At 38.3% G+C, this 17,036-nt stretch overlaps 1 protein-coding gene across 1 annotated transcript in view; it reads left to right on the top strand.

Annotated features, from left to right (window-relative positions):
- The first annotated feature begins 5,202 nt into the window (after positions 1 to 5,202).
- upf1 (UPF1 regulator of nonsense transcripts homolog) overlaps positions 5,203 to 17,036 on the top strand; it is a 28,098-nt gene continuing 16,264 nt past the window's right edge. Inside the window, exons 1-3 of the mRNA XM_002938826.5 lie at positions 5,203 to 5,629; positions 12,901 to 13,043; positions 14,882 to 14,971. Of these exons, the coding sequence (XP_002938872.2) occupies positions 5,459 to 5,629; positions 12,901 to 13,043; positions 14,882 to 14,971 (404 nt within the window). The 5' untranslated portion in view covers positions 5,203 to 5,458. The remainder of the gene's footprint in view (positions 5,630 to 12,900; positions 13,044 to 14,881; positions 14,972 to 17,036) is intronic.

Below are 17,036 nucleotides of genomic sequence, written 5' to 3'. Positions count from 1 at the left end.
TTTAATCACTTCACTGACATTTGCCCCAACTTATCTGTGCCCCCATAGCATGTCCAGAACTACAGAGCTGCTTGATAGTATTGGCCCCCACCTGTTCCCATCCACCATCTTGGGGATCAGCAAACATGCACACTGGCACCCAAACTGGGATATTGGGGTACAAGGTTGGACTGGCCCAACAGGGCACTGGATAAAAACCCAGTGGGTCCTAGTCCTGTTGGACCTCTATTCACTGGGCATGTTGGTGTGTGGGCCGGATTGCTACTGACCAGTAATGAGTAGGGGCCAGAGAAGAAGGTATTTAGACCCTTGCATCTTGTTACAGAAGTGGAATTACACAGAAATATAGAAAACATTAGAAAGCCCAATTTTCCTGAAAAAAATGATGTATATTTTCCCTGTGCAAACTAAAATTACCCCTCAGGAAATGCCCCCAAAGTGAAATGACAAATGGCATATGGAATGCAAAATCCTGCTGGTAAAATCCTTATTCCAAGGTTCATGTAGATGTGGGTATGGGTTTGATGGCACCGACAGATTTACTAACAGCTAAAGGCAAATTCATAAAAAAATGACAAAATCTGAAAACTGCCTGTTTAAAAGACAAATTCACAAAAGTGGAGATAGAGGTTTGTGAATTAGGTGGAAAATCCGACAAATCTATCTCCACTTTTATTTTGTCTCAATATCACCACTTTTGTGAATTCCCCCCTTTGTATTTAGGGATAATGTATTTTTGTTCGTAATGGTCCATGTAACAATTGGCATACGAAGGAGCCATTGATGCCCCCCATTAAAGTGCCTTCCTTCTGTAAATAATATTGTTTTTTAAACCAAAAATAATTGCACTTCAATGTGAGTTCCAATAATTGGCCCCTATACACCTCAGAATTTTGTAATGCCCAACTTACTGCCTCAATACCTTCACAGTGGGGTATTATTGTATACAAGCTGCACACATCTATGCTAGCCAAAATTATGGGCTCATCTGGAGTACCGAACTTGCTAAAATGTTTAGTAGGTCCTGTGTATAGGTAAAGGTAAAAAGGGAGTTACTGCACTGTATCTTATGTAGCACTTTATAGAATATTATGCATTATGCACTTTATTTTACAGATTACCTGGAATTGTGATTTGTGATATCTGCTGGAACTGAGATCTTTTTTAGGGTTAACACAGTCACTCCAGAGAGGGGTGTATGTATGTATAACTTTATTTATAAAGCGCCACAAGGGTACGCAGCGCTGTACAATCTTACAGAATACAAAATTACACACAGGGAGGACAAGTGATATAATAAATAAATATATATTATATATATATAAGTGCCATGTGGTATGAGACACAGTAGGAAGGAGGTCCCTGCCCCGTAGAGCTTACAATCTAAGTGGTTGGGTAACATACAGGCACAGCTGTGGTTTGGTGTTGGTTAATTGGTGGGAGAGTCTTTATAAACACTGTTTGTTTGCTAATTTTGTAACTTAATAAAGGTCCCGGGTGAGGACCAAAACGTTGATCCAAATAAAATGAGTATATTTATTTGATAAAATTTTCCTGGTGTGCATCAGTATCTTTTACATATATATAGTTATAATAATAAAAATAACAGCCCTCTAGGGGAGCTTTATGTGCTTCATGCCTAGAGGCACTAAAAGGAGACAGTTATGAATAACTGCCCCTGCCAGAAGCACAGTATGAGGGGAGTTGCCAATAACAGCCCTGCAGTCACACAACCAAAGGCAGTCTTCAGTTCCATATCAGGTCAGCCAAGCTGCTGATTGGTTCCTATCCTACAGTTCAGTGTGCTGCCAGCCCTCCTGCACAGTCTGGGGGAGGATACAGCAGTAAGTGTAGCAGACAGACAGGACTAGTGGGGTTTTGGGGGAAATGTTCAAGAGGGTATGCGTAAATGTGGAAGCTGGAGGAATCAGCCTTTATGGTATGCAAAGGATAGAAAACTGGAATACTTTCTACACTCAATGGTAAAAATCATATCAGGCATTTTATATAAAATGTAAATATTACAATAGAATTGTTACTTTAAGGCATATATAATAAAAAAAATTAAGTTTTAAATTAGAAATAACATGATATATTGTATTCATCATTATCCCCTAGAGATTGGTGGGTAAGTAGAAAATATATTTAAAGGGATTCTGTATGATTTTTATGGTTTTCTTGCTATTACAAAAGAAAATACGACCTGTGTGCCACAAAATGTAAATCTCAGTGAAGGGGCTCAATCAGACAGTGGTTTAGGTTTCGCCAGGTCCACTTCAAAAAATACCATGTAAAAATAAATAAAATCCACTGGAGAGCCAAATGCATTCTGTGTAGTTTATTGGTTTAGAGATGCATAGCACGTGCATCTCCAAACCAATAAACTACACAGAACGCATTTGGCTCTCCAGTAGATTTTTTTATTTTTACATGTTCTTGCTATTATGCGACTTGGATCACATTCAGTACACTGAGTAAAAGAAAAAAATAGCTGCCTAAAAGCAGTTCTACTGTGTAGTGCTGCTTTGAAAAATAACCAGGTGCAAGCCTGTAACACTGTAATTTGTCAGAGATTAAAGCAATGTGTTGTAAAGGATTTTTTAATCTCCTTCGTTAATGGTGCTGTGCCTTCTACTATTGTGTGATAATCCAGCTGGTGAGTAGACATCAGGTCACGTGCACCTTGTTTCAAAATACCTTGTGAAGTTGGCGAGTGCTAACTAAAGGCCCCCATACACGGGCTGATAAAAGCTGTCGATATCGGTCCCTTGGACCGACTCGGCAGCTTATCGGGCCGTGTAGGGGCATAAATGAGGGGCCTGGCCGACTGATATCTGGCCTGAAATTGGCCAGATATCGATCGGCCAGGTTAGAAAATCCAGTCGGATCGGGGACCGCATCGGCTCGTTGAGGCGGTCCCCGAACCGACTGCCCCATTGCTGCGTGCAGAATTCGATCGTTTCGCCCCAGGGCCAAATGATCGAATTCACCTGCATGCCTCCCCGATATCGCCAACCGTAGGTGGGGATATCTGGGGTGAAGATCTGCTCGCTTGACGACATCACCAAGGGAGCGGATCTGCCAGTGTATGGCCAGCTTAAATTGCATTGCTGTGCTGGCTTCTTCTGAAAGCTTGGAATCAGGCACAATGCACATTGCTGCCCTCACACCAATATTACAGTTAAACAAATGTATAAGTTCAATAATAACATTTTACATGATAGAGTAAATTATTTACAATGAAAACAGTGGGGGTCATTTATAAAGTTCATGCATAGCAATTTTTTACACAAATGGTTGTTTTCCCCTAATTTGGCACTGCTGTGCCGGTCTTTCCTTTATTTGCAAATCACAGTGAACTGTGCAGTGCACACAAAAATTTGTAAGTGAGATTGATGTTTGCATGAGAATGCCCTGTGTTTATTGTGTTTGAATATAGTGCCGATTTTCATTTGCAAAATCAGTTTAGTGAATATTTTCCCTGCCACCAAAGATTTAATTTGTTTGCAGAGTGTGAGCATAAAAATTTGCAATTTGCGATTATGCCATATTTAAAAAGCTCTTATGGGCATTCACACTGCAAATAAAAATTCATAATTATGTTTACACAAAAAATCCAACAATCTTGTCTGGTTCTAAATAAACAAGCAGGATAAATATGTTCACTGTGAAAATAATTCTAAACAAGTCTAACTAATTCGTGTGAAGTTTATAAATAAGCACCAGAGTAATTTAGAAATAAAAAGTACACCAGAAAAATCATAACAGAATCCCTTTAATCTGCACTTCATTCTTCATGGGATCCTTTCAAATACCAACCTCCCGTGTTTCAGGACCTTGAGAACATGGACCTCCAAACTACTTTTGGGAAGTTACTTCACACAACTAATGGTGTTTCTATGTACTGATTTTAAGCAGTCCTAGAAATTGCACATGGAAGGCAGGTGGAAGAAAACAATTATTTTTAATTTACGAATAAATGGTTCCAGAACAGAAAAGTGTTTAATCTAAAACCCTTGGAGTTTTTTTTTTATTGAGCAGTAATTATTTTTACTACTGGGTAAAATGATCAAGGAATGATAAAAATCGACCGCTCAGTCTCAGAAATAAACAACAATTTATAGTTATTCCTGCATGAACTGATATAAAGCACAAAAAGTCCACTGTATGTGTAAAATAAAAAATATATTTTACTAGGGGCTTGCTGATCGCATTACCCAAAGGCAGTCTCCTACAGTCAAATGCTTAGCAGCTGCTACTGGGCAACCCCTCTACAGTCCTTTCTCGTCACTGTGTAAAGATACCAACTTTCCATCCTCCATTATGGTCATCTGGACAGATGGCACAATCCATTATTCCTAGTGGCCAGGCCTCTGTAGTTGATTATGCCCACTGCTTAGCACCCCTGCAATGATATATTATCACTTATTAGCCACTGTATTGTGAAGACTACAGTCCAATATTTCACAAGGCTGCCTTCTCGCAGGAAACTATTGCGCCACTACAAACCTATCTGCAACATGTGCATTCGCCTCTTGGCACAGGGAATCCCCCAGTGCAATAAGAATAACTAGTACCAACATATTTCTACATAAGGAAGCTCACTCAATACTGCAGCAGTTTTTGCTCAGATCAGTGAAAGGACTGCACATTTTAGATTTTTTTTAAGTTGTACCAATTCCTGCAAATGTCAGACAACTCTCATACGAAGATATGGTGTTTTCTGATTTTCCAAGTAAACACCTAATTTATTTCGTTCAAAACCAGGTAACCCTGTCGGAGGTGTTCAAGTTTCTTTCTCCCGAACTGAAGACGCCATAATTATCATGCCTATGCTGCATGACAGGAACCAACAGGGCCCGGCCCCGATAAATAAATGCAGAAAATTAGTATCGCTACACAAAACTAATAAGTACTATCGCACGCATATAGGACAATCTCTTCCGCTGGCGCTAACATTTGCATCTCTTTGCTCGTTTAATTGCTAAACTCATTTTGATATCAGCCTAGCTTAGTAGGTGCCGACGTGTCTGTTACGTCACTCGTCTCCGCCCAGATTAAAAACAAGTTCTGCCTCTGCCGTCTATACTACCGTTCCCTCTTCCGATATAACCCAATTACATATTGATAGCGCGTCTTACTGCCCGAGAATCTTACTATTGAACAACAAATAACTGACACCAGCCCTGTTGTCAATAGCAACTAATAGCTACTGCTGTCGTCCCAACGTGATTACGTCACGTTGGCGCGCAAGCGCGTTCCTTCCTGTGCGGCTACGACTGACGTCATCCAGGACGGAGGGAGCTCGGTCGGAGGCAGTTCATATTTTTTTCTTTTTACCCGTGTTTCGTGTCTATTAGATAAGCGCTTCGTGGTGGCATCGAAGCCTTTGGGGACTCCATTAAAGCTGTGTAGGGATTAAAAAATTAATCGCTTTCCTGTTTCCTCGGCCGTCACAATGAGCGTGGAGGCGTACGGGCCCAGCTCGCAGACCCTCACTTTCTTGGATACGGAGGAGGCCGAGCTGCTCGGGGCCGACACTCAGGGCTCAGAGTTTGAGTTCACAGACTTCACGCTGCCTAGCCAGACACAGACACAAGGGCAAAGCCAGAACCAGCTGGACGGGCAGGTGAGAGACATGGCAGCTTCCGGGGGCGGGAATGTGCTTGTCAGGCCTCGCGTGTGTCGCTGCCGCTTCCATTGCCAGGCGGCATTAAGGTAGCGGGATGGAGTGCCCTCAAAATGTGCTTTCTTTATAAACTTCAGATGATTTCCGATTTTGTCTATGTTACGTTATATTTACCGTGTACGTAGTTGTATTACAGGGCTGGAAAGCTAAAAAATAGTTATTTATACTCGTGGTTAAATTGCTAACTCTCAACTTTGTTTGAATCGCAACTTTCTACATTAGGTCGCGACTCTTACATTGTAGTTCAACCCCTACCTAATGGGCAAAAGTTGTACATTATGTACTGTTCATATGCGATAGAAGCAAAATGGATAATCGAACTCATTGTATCCCTCGCTGACTTGACACATTATTCAGTCCCTTATTCCATGTTGGAATAGTGGCTTTCAGGTTCTCTATCCTAGGAGGTCTTTCACATAGAAACAGATTGTGAGCTCCACTGGGTCAGGGACTAATGGAAATGAAATGCATTGACGCAAAATAAAAGCCGATACATCAAAGTGCTGCTTGTGGGCTGGAAAATGGACTGTCACAAATTGTGTGAGTATCTTTGAACATCAGCAACTCACACAACTTTTCATTTGTACACTGTACACTTACCTTATTGCTGGTGAAATAATGTTTCTGGAACTTGCCCCTTCTGATGGCATCTCAAATGGATAGCAAATAACAAATGGTTAGTACTTCAAATCAGTGCACGTTCTCCAATGGCCACTGGTACACAAGTGACTTGAGTTGAAGCAGCAAATTAATTATTCTTCAGATTAAATGTTTTTATTGCACTTGGGAAGTGACAGCATTGTTTCAGGCAATGTTTAGCCCTTTATCAAGCTCATAAGAGGACCAAGCATGGCCCAAAACTTTCCTGTAATGCCCTAAGTATGCTGTTAAAGGAACAGTAACACCAAAAAATGAAAGTGTATAAAAGTAACTCAAATATAATGTGCTGCTGCCCTGCACTGGTAAAAGTTGTGTGTTTACTTCAGAAAGTCTACTATAGTTTATATAAATAAGCTGCTATGTAGCCATGGAGGCAGCCATTCAAAGGAGAAAAGGCACATAGCAGATAACAGATAAAGCACTATTGTATTCTACAGAACTTATCTGTTATCTGCTATGTAACCTGTGCCTTTTCTCCTTTTTTCCAGCTTGAATGGCTGCCCCCGGGGCTACACAGCAGCTTATTTATATAAATTATAGTAGTGTTACTGTAGCAAACACACCAGTTTTACCAGGGCAGGGCAACAGTGCATTACATTTTTATTACTTTAAAGCTCTTTCATTTTTTGGTGTTACTGTTCCTTTAAGGTATTTTGTGAAAAATAATCGTGGTCCTCTTCCAACTCTAGTCAGTCATCTCTGATGTCTGTTATGGTGGTAGGTTCTGTCCCTTCTCAATCTCTCACCAGGTAAAGCCTGGGTTGAAAAGGGGTGTGTAAGGTGGGTGCGGGCTCATAATTGGTAGGAAGAGAAATTAGCGGCAGATTCTAAAAGGATGTTAAATGGGCGCGTAGTACCAAGGACAAATATTTCTACCTCCTAAAAAATAAAGGGAAGCATCTTTACATGTTACAATTTGTGCTTCTTTAATGAGTTTGCCAAGAAATATTACTATTGCTAGTAGCTTCTACTATGCTTTTTGGAAATGATGCTTAAAACACTATGCCATGTTCACAACATACAACAAATTTACTATACAAATGAGGGTGTTTTTTTTTTTTTAAATCTTTATTAAAAGTGGTCACAATAATAGCACAGTATCTCTGATCATCCATCTGTAACAAATACCGTAAAGTGGATTGACATTTGAAGGCAAGGGAAAATTAGTATAACGTATATTTTATACAGTTACATAGGGTTTTAAAAAGTCCAGAGTCCATCAAGTTCAACCCTTCCAAGTAAACACAGACCTATACTTACCAATCTATACTATCACATACATAAACTATATATACAACCACTAATACTAACTGTAGATATTAGTATCACAATAGCCTTGGATACTATGCTTGTTCAAAAACTCGACAGTCTAACCTCAGAGCTTAAATCTTCCATCCCCTTTACCAGTTTAGTTGCACGTCTCTGCACTCTCTCCAGCTCTGGTATCATAAGAAAAGAAATTTACACTGAATACAAATAACTATTTAGTTCTAGTGATCAGTCCAAACAGTCACAATAAAGGGACCATGACTAACCATATTGTTATAGGTTTTTTAGTTGCATGTCTCTGCACTCTCCCAGGTCATTAATATCCTTAAGGACTGGAGCCCAAAACTGCACTGCATACTCAAGGTGAGGCCTTACCAGGGACCTATAAGAGGAAAAATTATGTTTTCATCCCTTGAGTCAATGCCGTTTTTTTATACAAGACAGCACTTTATTTGCTTTAGTAGGCGCAGAATGACACTGCCTGGAATTAGACAACTTGTTATCTACAAAAACCCCTAGATCCTTCTCCATTAAGGATACCCCCCAACAAACTACCATTTAGTAAATAGTTTGCGTTTATATTATTTCTACCAAAGTGCATAACTTTGCACTTGTCCACATTGAACCTCATTTTCCAGTTTGCTGCCCAGTTTTCCAATTTTGTCAAATCGCTCTGCAATGTGGCAGCATCCTGCATGGAACTTATAGTTTTGCACAATTTAGTGTTGTCAGCAAAAATAGAAACAGTACTGTCTATGCCCACCTCCAGGTCATTAATAAACAAGTTAAAAAGCAAAGGACCAAGGATAGACCCCTGCGGTACTCAACTAACAGCACTGGTCCAATTAGAAAATGTTCCATTTACCACCACTCTTTGTAATCTATTCTTCAGCCAGTTCTCTATCCAATTACAAATGTTATGTTCTTGGCCAATATTCCTCAATTTGATCATTAGCCTGTGAGATACTGTATCAAACGCTTTAGCAAAGTCCAAGTAGATGACATCAACTTCCATTCGAGCATCAAGGTTCCTGCTCACCTCCACATAAAAGGCGACTAAATTAGTCTGGCAAGATCTGGTACGCATAAAACCATGCTGGCATAAATATATAGTATTGTGAATTGCAATGTATTCAAGTACCCTATCCCTTATTACCCCTTCCAAAAGCTTTCCTACTACTGATGTCAGGCCTATAGTTTTCAGGCTGAGAACGGGGATACCTTTTTAAATAACGGCACCACATTAGCAATAGTAGCATAAGAAAAGAAATTTACACTGAATACAAATAACTATTTAGTTCTAGTGATCAGTCCAAACAGTCACAATAAAGGGACCATGACTAACCATATTGTTATAGGTTTTTTTGCTGCAGATGGAAAACTGATTTTCAAAGCTGGATGCTATAGTACAGTTCCACCAAATGTATAAAGTTCCCTACTCCTGTGTTTTTTTTTTCTCTTGGGTGATGTACTATCTTGTTAGTACCTTTTAATGCAGATTCTTTGATGGACCAATATGTCATACCAAAACCAAGGTTATGAATGTGAAGATGGTCCTTTCTTGTTGTTAGGGCCTTTTTTTTTTTTTTTTAAGAAAAAGGCTTTCTATTCGATAGTAAATCATTGTTGGTGATATTTGCTTCTTTCAGCCACACAGGGCCGCCATCAGAAGCTTTGGGGCCCTGCACAAGTTATGTATATTGGGCCCCCATGAACACAGGCATGCAGTACAAACATTTTTGCCCAATAAAGTTGCTGCGGACCACAGTAACCAGTCAATCCCCTGGTGGAAAGTTCATGTAGAAGATACTGATATGATTCAGTAAATAGATCCCAATATAAACAGCTTATGTTGCTCTATAATAAGCAGCTCATATAAATAGTTCAAATTAATTGTTTTAATAAGTCAGTCAGTTGATTGGGGGCAGTGGAATTTACCTTAAGTTTTTTTCCATTCATTGGGAATCAGTGGAGTTTGTCCCTGCAAAGCTTCTCTTGTCTTTTGCTCGATAAGTAAATTTTGTGGTTTCTAGGCAAGTTATGTAGTTTTCGAGGCTACATAAATTGCGTAAGTTTGCAGACCTGTATGCATACTTACGGTACTTGTGTGACTTACGTGACTGATGTCCAATTGTGTTAAGATTAGGTAGCTGTGCAGGGCAGTCAAGTGTTTTTTTCACTGTCTTTTCCATATACCAATTATGCACTCAAAAGGCGGGAGCAAATAATTAAAAAAAAAAAATTATAAAATTATAAAAAATTAAAACCTATTAAACAGTTGCTAAGAATATGCAATTCTATAATATAGTAAAAGTTAACCTGAAGGTGAACTACCTGTTTAAGATAGACTTTTTTAGATGGCCTCTTGGAGATAGCCTTCCAGTAATTCTGGGCTTTCTGGATAAAGGGTTTCCATATATGGGATTGATTACCTTAAGGTGGCCATACACAATAAGATCCACTTGTTTGGTGACCTGGCCAAATTAACGGATCTGTCCCCCGATAATCTGATAGTTTGGCCCTAGGTGACTGGATACAGTATCTGATCCAACAAGAAAATTAGACCTACCCGAAGGATGCATTGCCCTTAGAATGTGGTTGTCCCGAACTACCATCCCACCGGCGAAAATGTTAGTTGCCGGTGGGATGGCACACGCTGCGCAGGCGATTTCGGCAAACCGCCGAAAATGCCTCGCGAGGCAACTTCGGCGATTTGCCAAAATCGCCTGCTCAGTGTGTGTCATCCCACCGGCGACTTACATTTTTACCGGTGGGATGGTAGTTCGGGGAGATTAGTCGCCCGTGACAAGGGAGATGCTACACTGTACAATAACATTTCTAACAGCCCATTTTTTCTCTCTTTTGGGCACCAAGATTGCACTCTCTACATTATGCTAAACGTTTATGTAAATGTTAACAACCCCTTTTAGATCTTCTAGAATCTTCTTTAATAATAAAACTGTCACTTGTACTTGCTCCCAAATGCAATATGTCCATACTGATGGAAAATCAATCCTATTGGGTTTTATTAACGTTTAAAATGTTTTGGTATGGAAGTCCATATTACAGAAATATTCCTTATCCTGAAAATCCCAGGTCCCAGGCATTCTGTGTAATAGAATCCTATACCTGTTATAGCAGTTGTATAAATCAATTTATTTGCTATCCTGGATTTATATAGTGAATAATGTACTCCCTAATGTAAAATATAAGAATATTATAAGGTTCCAACGAGTGAGAAAGTCCGAGGTGACTTATAATGCCCTCATATGTTATAATAGACAGTGCGTTATTATAATGCACAAGTTTCAGTAAATCATGTGAAAGATTACATTACTGATCAACAATTATAACATTTATGATGACATTACTAAGCACCTTTTTATAAGGATATCATTTACAGCACATTTAAGGGTTTTTTTTCTGGTGTATTATATAGAGAATAAAGTACCCCTTTTTTTGGAAAATAGGAGGATATTATACTTCCCCGAGGAGTTCCATGACCATATTAAAGCACAAGTGTCAGTGGTCATGTGACAGAAATGACATCATTAAGCACTGATTATAACTGGTAATATCACTAAGCACTGTTTAGAAGGATAAAATTTACAAGCTATATTTTGCTCTTGTGTGTTATATAAATTGTTACACAGCACTTTTTTGGATTGCTACCATGCACATACTCATACAATGCTCAAGTCAATTTAATTAGGAGCCCCTTTATGCGCTTGTTTTTGCAGTGAGGGAAGAAACCAGAGTTCCCAGAGGATGCCCATATAGACTTAGAGAAACCCGACAAATGCCTTGCAAATAATGCTTCAAAATCACACCAAGAACCCCAAAGCTGGGTGGCACAATGCCCTCTCATCTAATGAGCATGAGTTCAATCACAGCCAGGGCACTATCTGCAAGGATATATGTATGTTCTTCCTGTGTGTGTGTGTGGGTTTCCCTCAGGGTACTCCAGTTTCCTCCAAACCTGGCAGGTTAATTGGCTTTGGCAAAATTGGCAAATGTGTAAATGTAATAGGGACCTTAGATTGTAAGCTCACACAGGGCAGATTTTGATATGAATGTAATCTCTGTACAGTGCTGTGAAAATGTGTTATTGTTAAATAAATAAGAGGAAATAATGAATAAAAAATAATATAACCGTGAGATAAGGAAAGTTTTTTGGGATTTCCAAACTTCTCATGCCACCCATCTGAAGCATCACAACCAAAACTCCAAATTATTTTTACTATTACAGTTATGATGTTTAAAAGTATGGAGGTGCTTGTAATCATCATGCATAATTTAAATACTCCAACATAAACATTGATGCTGTTTAAGTATATTTATACACAATCAGCACCCAATAAATCTTTTAATAATGAGAGTACTAGAAGTGACTACTGAATTCACAAACTTTTATGTCGTCCAACCAGTCACACAAGTAGATCAAACCTCTATTCATCCCTAAAAAGTTGCTTTGTAATTACACAGATTTCTGTGCAGTAAGTCAGTTCCACTTCATACGCAATCAAATGTGGCTTCCTTTTTATTAAAATAAATCTGATCACAGTTAAAATAATATGTAATATCACACAATGGCTTGCAGTCACATCAAAATTGAGTTTGTGTGTTTAGTAAATGTCTTGCATTGTTTTATAGATATTTAATATATATAGTTTTTTTTTTTTCATTGAGCCTTCTTGATCTAACAACAATCCTTCTGCTAACAATGCACTGTTGCTGTGAGTTTTCGATTGAAAGCAGAAGCAAATATTTGTTAAAGGTGCAGACATTCGTTACTTCCCTGGCCTTATGAATTCCTGCTTGGCTGAGGCTGAAGTTTGCGCTGCTAAAAATAATATATGCCCTGAAAGAAACAAAATGTTAGGTTTTAAATATTCCCTGCACTTCAGATGCATTTTTATCACACTGCCATTTCCCCGTTTAAAGCCTATCAGCTCTGTACTTTAAAGTACAGGTATAGGACCTTTTATCCATTGCTCGGGACCAAGGGAATTCCGGATAAAAAATCAATTAAATATTAAACCCAATAGGGTTATTTTGCATCCAGTAAGGATTAGTTATATCTTAGTTGGGATCAAATACAAAGCACTGTTTTATTTTTACAGAGAAAAATTAAATCCGTTTTAAAAATCTGAATTATTTGATTAAAATGGAGTCTATGGGAGACAGGCTTTCGGTAATTCGGAGCTTTATATCGGGTTTCCGGATAACGTATCCCATACCTGTACTAAAGTTTATGGTAGAACTATTTTGCCCTGTCCTAGGTAAATGGACCTGATGGCATGCTTCAAAATGGCACAGTGGATGATGGTGTTGGCAAAACTAGCCAGTTGTTGGGTGAATTGAACTTTGAGGAAGATGAAGAAGACACATATTATACTAAGGATCTTCCAGTTCATGCTTGCAGGTAAGCTTTTTATTGTTCAAGGTCTCCAATGTTTCTTTTGTGTAACGCAAGCATTTTCCAGCCCAAAGTTGCTATAAAAAAGTGTAACCAGATATTTACTTAGCTTGTTGATGGCTGAATAAAAATATTTGGGTCCAATTGTCAACTGCAATTATACACTTACTTTAGTAAACCTTTTGCTTTATTTATTCTCTATCCAGAGATTAAGGAAGGATACATACAGAATTCCATGTAGTAGCAGCAGTAGTTTAGGATGTAGAAAAGTATTTTAAATTGGTATCTTTGGGAAAAAAAGCAATACAAGTTTAGTGTACAGGATCAAATTAAAAGGTGTATCCTAATATATAATTTTCTTTGCATTGAAAAAAATTTTTTTTTTTTTAAAGTATAGCTAAAGCGTAACTAAAGAAGTAGGCTAGAAATGTTTTACATTATGTTTTGAGCTTCTGTACCAGTCCAAGGCAACCAAAGCCTTTAGCAGGAAAGATTTGTGCCTCCAAAGATGAACCAGTAGCCCCCCATCTTCTTTTCTGCTGATTCCCGGCACATGCTCTGTGCTGCTGTCACTTACTGAGCTTAGGGGACTGACTCACAATGTACTGTATATACAGAATATAAATCACAATATAAAGCCAGTTAGAAATTTATACTGACAATTACTACATTAAAAATCAGAAACCAGTGCAACTAGCATCAGATTCAATAATCGGACCTGTAGCATCAGTTTATGTGACAGCCTCATTTTCAGCTTGATAATTTGCAACAACCCCTAAGCTCAGCTTCTTAACAGCTGCTCAGAGCACACTGAGCATGTGCACTGACCCGGACAATTCTAACAATCCAAGACACGAAGCTACTGTAACAACTGTAAAGACCTATATCATTACTACTATAGAGATGCTGAAACTTCAGGCTGGTGCAGTCAGTTTAGCATATAAACTATGGCATTTCTAGCCATATTCATCTATAGGGTTTAGTTCTCCTTTAAGGATGCAGTCTTGTGGCCACTTGTGCAGCCAGGGTCAGATACCCAATGCCGAGTTACTGCATGGCTACTAAAGATAGTTTTTGTTTTTTTTTTTTGTTTTTTTTTTTATATTAAATTACTAAATTACACTGTGTACATTGCAACAAATTCATTCTACTATTTAAAATTTTATTCTTAAACCAATAAATGTAATTTTGTTTAGTTGTAATATTGGTGTGTAGGCAGCTATCTCAGGTCTTTGTGCCTGATCCTGTGCTTTCAGAAAGAACCAACATTTCTCCATCCGAAAGCAGTTGCTCTGTAGAGCTAGCCATACAGAGCATATTTCCTTGATGGAAAAAACATACTTTTAAATAATATCTACCACTAGGTGAGGCATGGGAGCATTTTTAGCAATGCAGGGGTCTGCTGGGGAGAGGGAGGGGGGGATATCACACCATCGTGCTTCGCAGCAGTAAAGAGAGACTGAATTTTGTGAGACCGAAAGTCACGACTGAGGTCACTTGTGAAACTAAGAATATGTCTAGCCACATATTACTCAAATATTCAAAATTAAATATAAAGAATTGCAATGCAGGATTCTGTTAGAGCTGAACGTTTAACTGATGCATTTTGTAAACAACACGTTTTCCCGTTACAGTCTGATGTGAGCAAGAATACTGGTATGCACAAATTGATTTCTGCAGGTTTTATCCGAAGTTTGTGCAGTTATATGATGGTCTTTAGTCATGAGGTTTAGTAGAACTGACTCTGACACTGATTTTGTAATATTTTACTTAATAAATACTTATGTTTCCACATGCTTTCTAGCATTCCTCGAGTTTGTAATGAATTTTTTCTCTTCTGTCAGTTATTGTGGCATCCATGATCCAGCCTGTGTTGTGTACTGCAACACCAGTAAAAAGTGGTTTTGTAACGGCCGAGGAAACACTTCAGGCAGGTATGTTATTAAATATGTTGTCTGAAATCTGGTAGAAATGGATAGCTCACGGTGATACCACTATGCAATAATGCCTTGGTACACTGATTTAAGTGAACATTTATTACCAGTGTAACAGCTTTGCTATACAACCCCCCACATATGGGGGCACATTCATTAAAGTATGACAGGTCCGATTACAAAAAAAATCGTATTTTTTGTAAAGTTTACAACTTTTGTGTATTTTCTTCGATATTTTTGTTAATTTGTGCAACTTTTTCGTACTTTGCAACAATTTGCGAGACAAAATCGCATTTGTCGCAATGAGTATGAAAGTTTCGGAATTCATTCAAGCTTCGGTATCATGCCAGTCCTAAGGGAGGCTTTTCAAAAACCTGCACTGAAGGTTCAAAGTCAGGAAGAGTTTCGCTCTGTTTACAATCATTGGTATACGATAATTTTGTGACTTTCGGATCACCAATTGTTTCAATACGAATACTTCGGAACTTTCAGATCAAAAGTACGAAATCTTCGTATTCAAACCAACAGAATTTTTGTGACTTTTGCAATCATCAGAAATTATCGGATTTTGTGATTCGGATTTGTACTTTAATGGATGTGCCCCATAATGTCTGTACTCCTATAAAGTGCCAACACACACAGGCCTAGGAGAGTTGCACATCAACTTACAATTTAAGTTGACATTTGGGTTTCATCTTCAGAAATATAAGTTAAGTAAAAACAAATTTCTTGTAGTTTTGTCACCTTTTATTTGTTGTTTTAAATCTTGTGTACAGAGTGGATTATGGTTATAAGTAATCATTTATGTAGACATGTTATACTAGTATATTGCTGTAAAATAAACTTGTCTGTAAAAAATATGATTAAAGGGATACTGTCATGATTTTTATGGTGTACTTATTTCTTACACTGTTTACATACCAAATGAAGGGAGGGGGGTGTATATATGTATAACTTTATAAAACTCTACAAGGATACGCAGCTCTGTACAACCTTACAAAATAGACAATTACACACACAGAGGACAAGTGTTATAATAAATACAATAAATAAGAATAAATACACAGAGATTAAGTGCCATTATGAGACACAGTAGGAAGGGGGTCCCTACCCTGTAGAGCTTACTATCGAAGTGATATCACTCCAACTTTGAAGCGCAGCAGTAAAGTGTGACTGAAATTTATCAAAGCACAGGTCATATGGTTCTAGCACCCTGGGAAATGAAGAATATGGCTAGCCTCACGTGACCTTTTAAAATTCAAGTGAACCTATCACCCAGGCATAAAAACCTGTATTATTATTCAGGTTTTTATGCCTGGGTGATAGGTTCACTTGAAGGCCTTTTCAAATTAAGAAGAAAATCCAAACTAATTTTTTTTTTTTATTAACACATCCATACCTATTATAAAAGCATTTAAAAATCCCAGCTGTCTCTATGCATTAGGCGTAGAGGCAGTTACTTTCACCTTCTTAGCTGTTGGTACACTTCTCACATTCCCTCATCCTCCTCACTATATAATTTTGTAACCAGTGCTTGGACATGGGTATCAGCCTGCCCATGAAATAGCCTTTGGGTCAATTGTCCAATTACTTTTGAGCCCTTGAAATTAAAAGATTGTGTTAAAAAAAATGCTTTAGTGGCCTTAAATTTATATGCAATCGTTTTGTTCACCCCACTGAATTAAAGCTAAAAGTCTGCACTTCAACTGCATCTGCGTTATTTAAAAATCATTGTGGTAATGTACAGAACCAAAATTAGGAAAAAGTTGTCTCTGTCCAAATATTTAAGGACATAACTGTATAACTGACAGGCTGAGATGGGACAGTCAGGTTTGGGAACTTCAAGTAACAATTACAGGTATGGGACCTCTTATCCAGAATGCTCGGGACCTGGAGTCTTCCAGATAAGTGGTCTTTCTGTAATTTGGATCTCCGTAACTTAAGTCTGCTAAAAATCATTTAAATCTTTCTAATTAAAGAGAGAAAGGAAATTTTGAAAAATTAGAATTATATGCTTATAATGGAGTCTATGGCAGATGGCCTTTCCGTAGTTTGGAACTTTCTG

The sequence above is a fragment of the Xenopus tropicalis genome, chromosome 1 (assembly GCF_000004195.4).
Source record: "Xenopus tropicalis strain Nigerian chromosome 1, UCB_Xtro_10.0, whole genome shotgun sequence".
Classification (NCBI taxonomy): Eukaryota; Metazoa; Chordata; class Amphibia; order Anura; family Pipidae; genus Xenopus; species Xenopus tropicalis.
The sequence above is the reverse complement of the archived record's forward strand: the minus strand, read 5'-3'. Positions and strand labels throughout refer to the sequence as shown.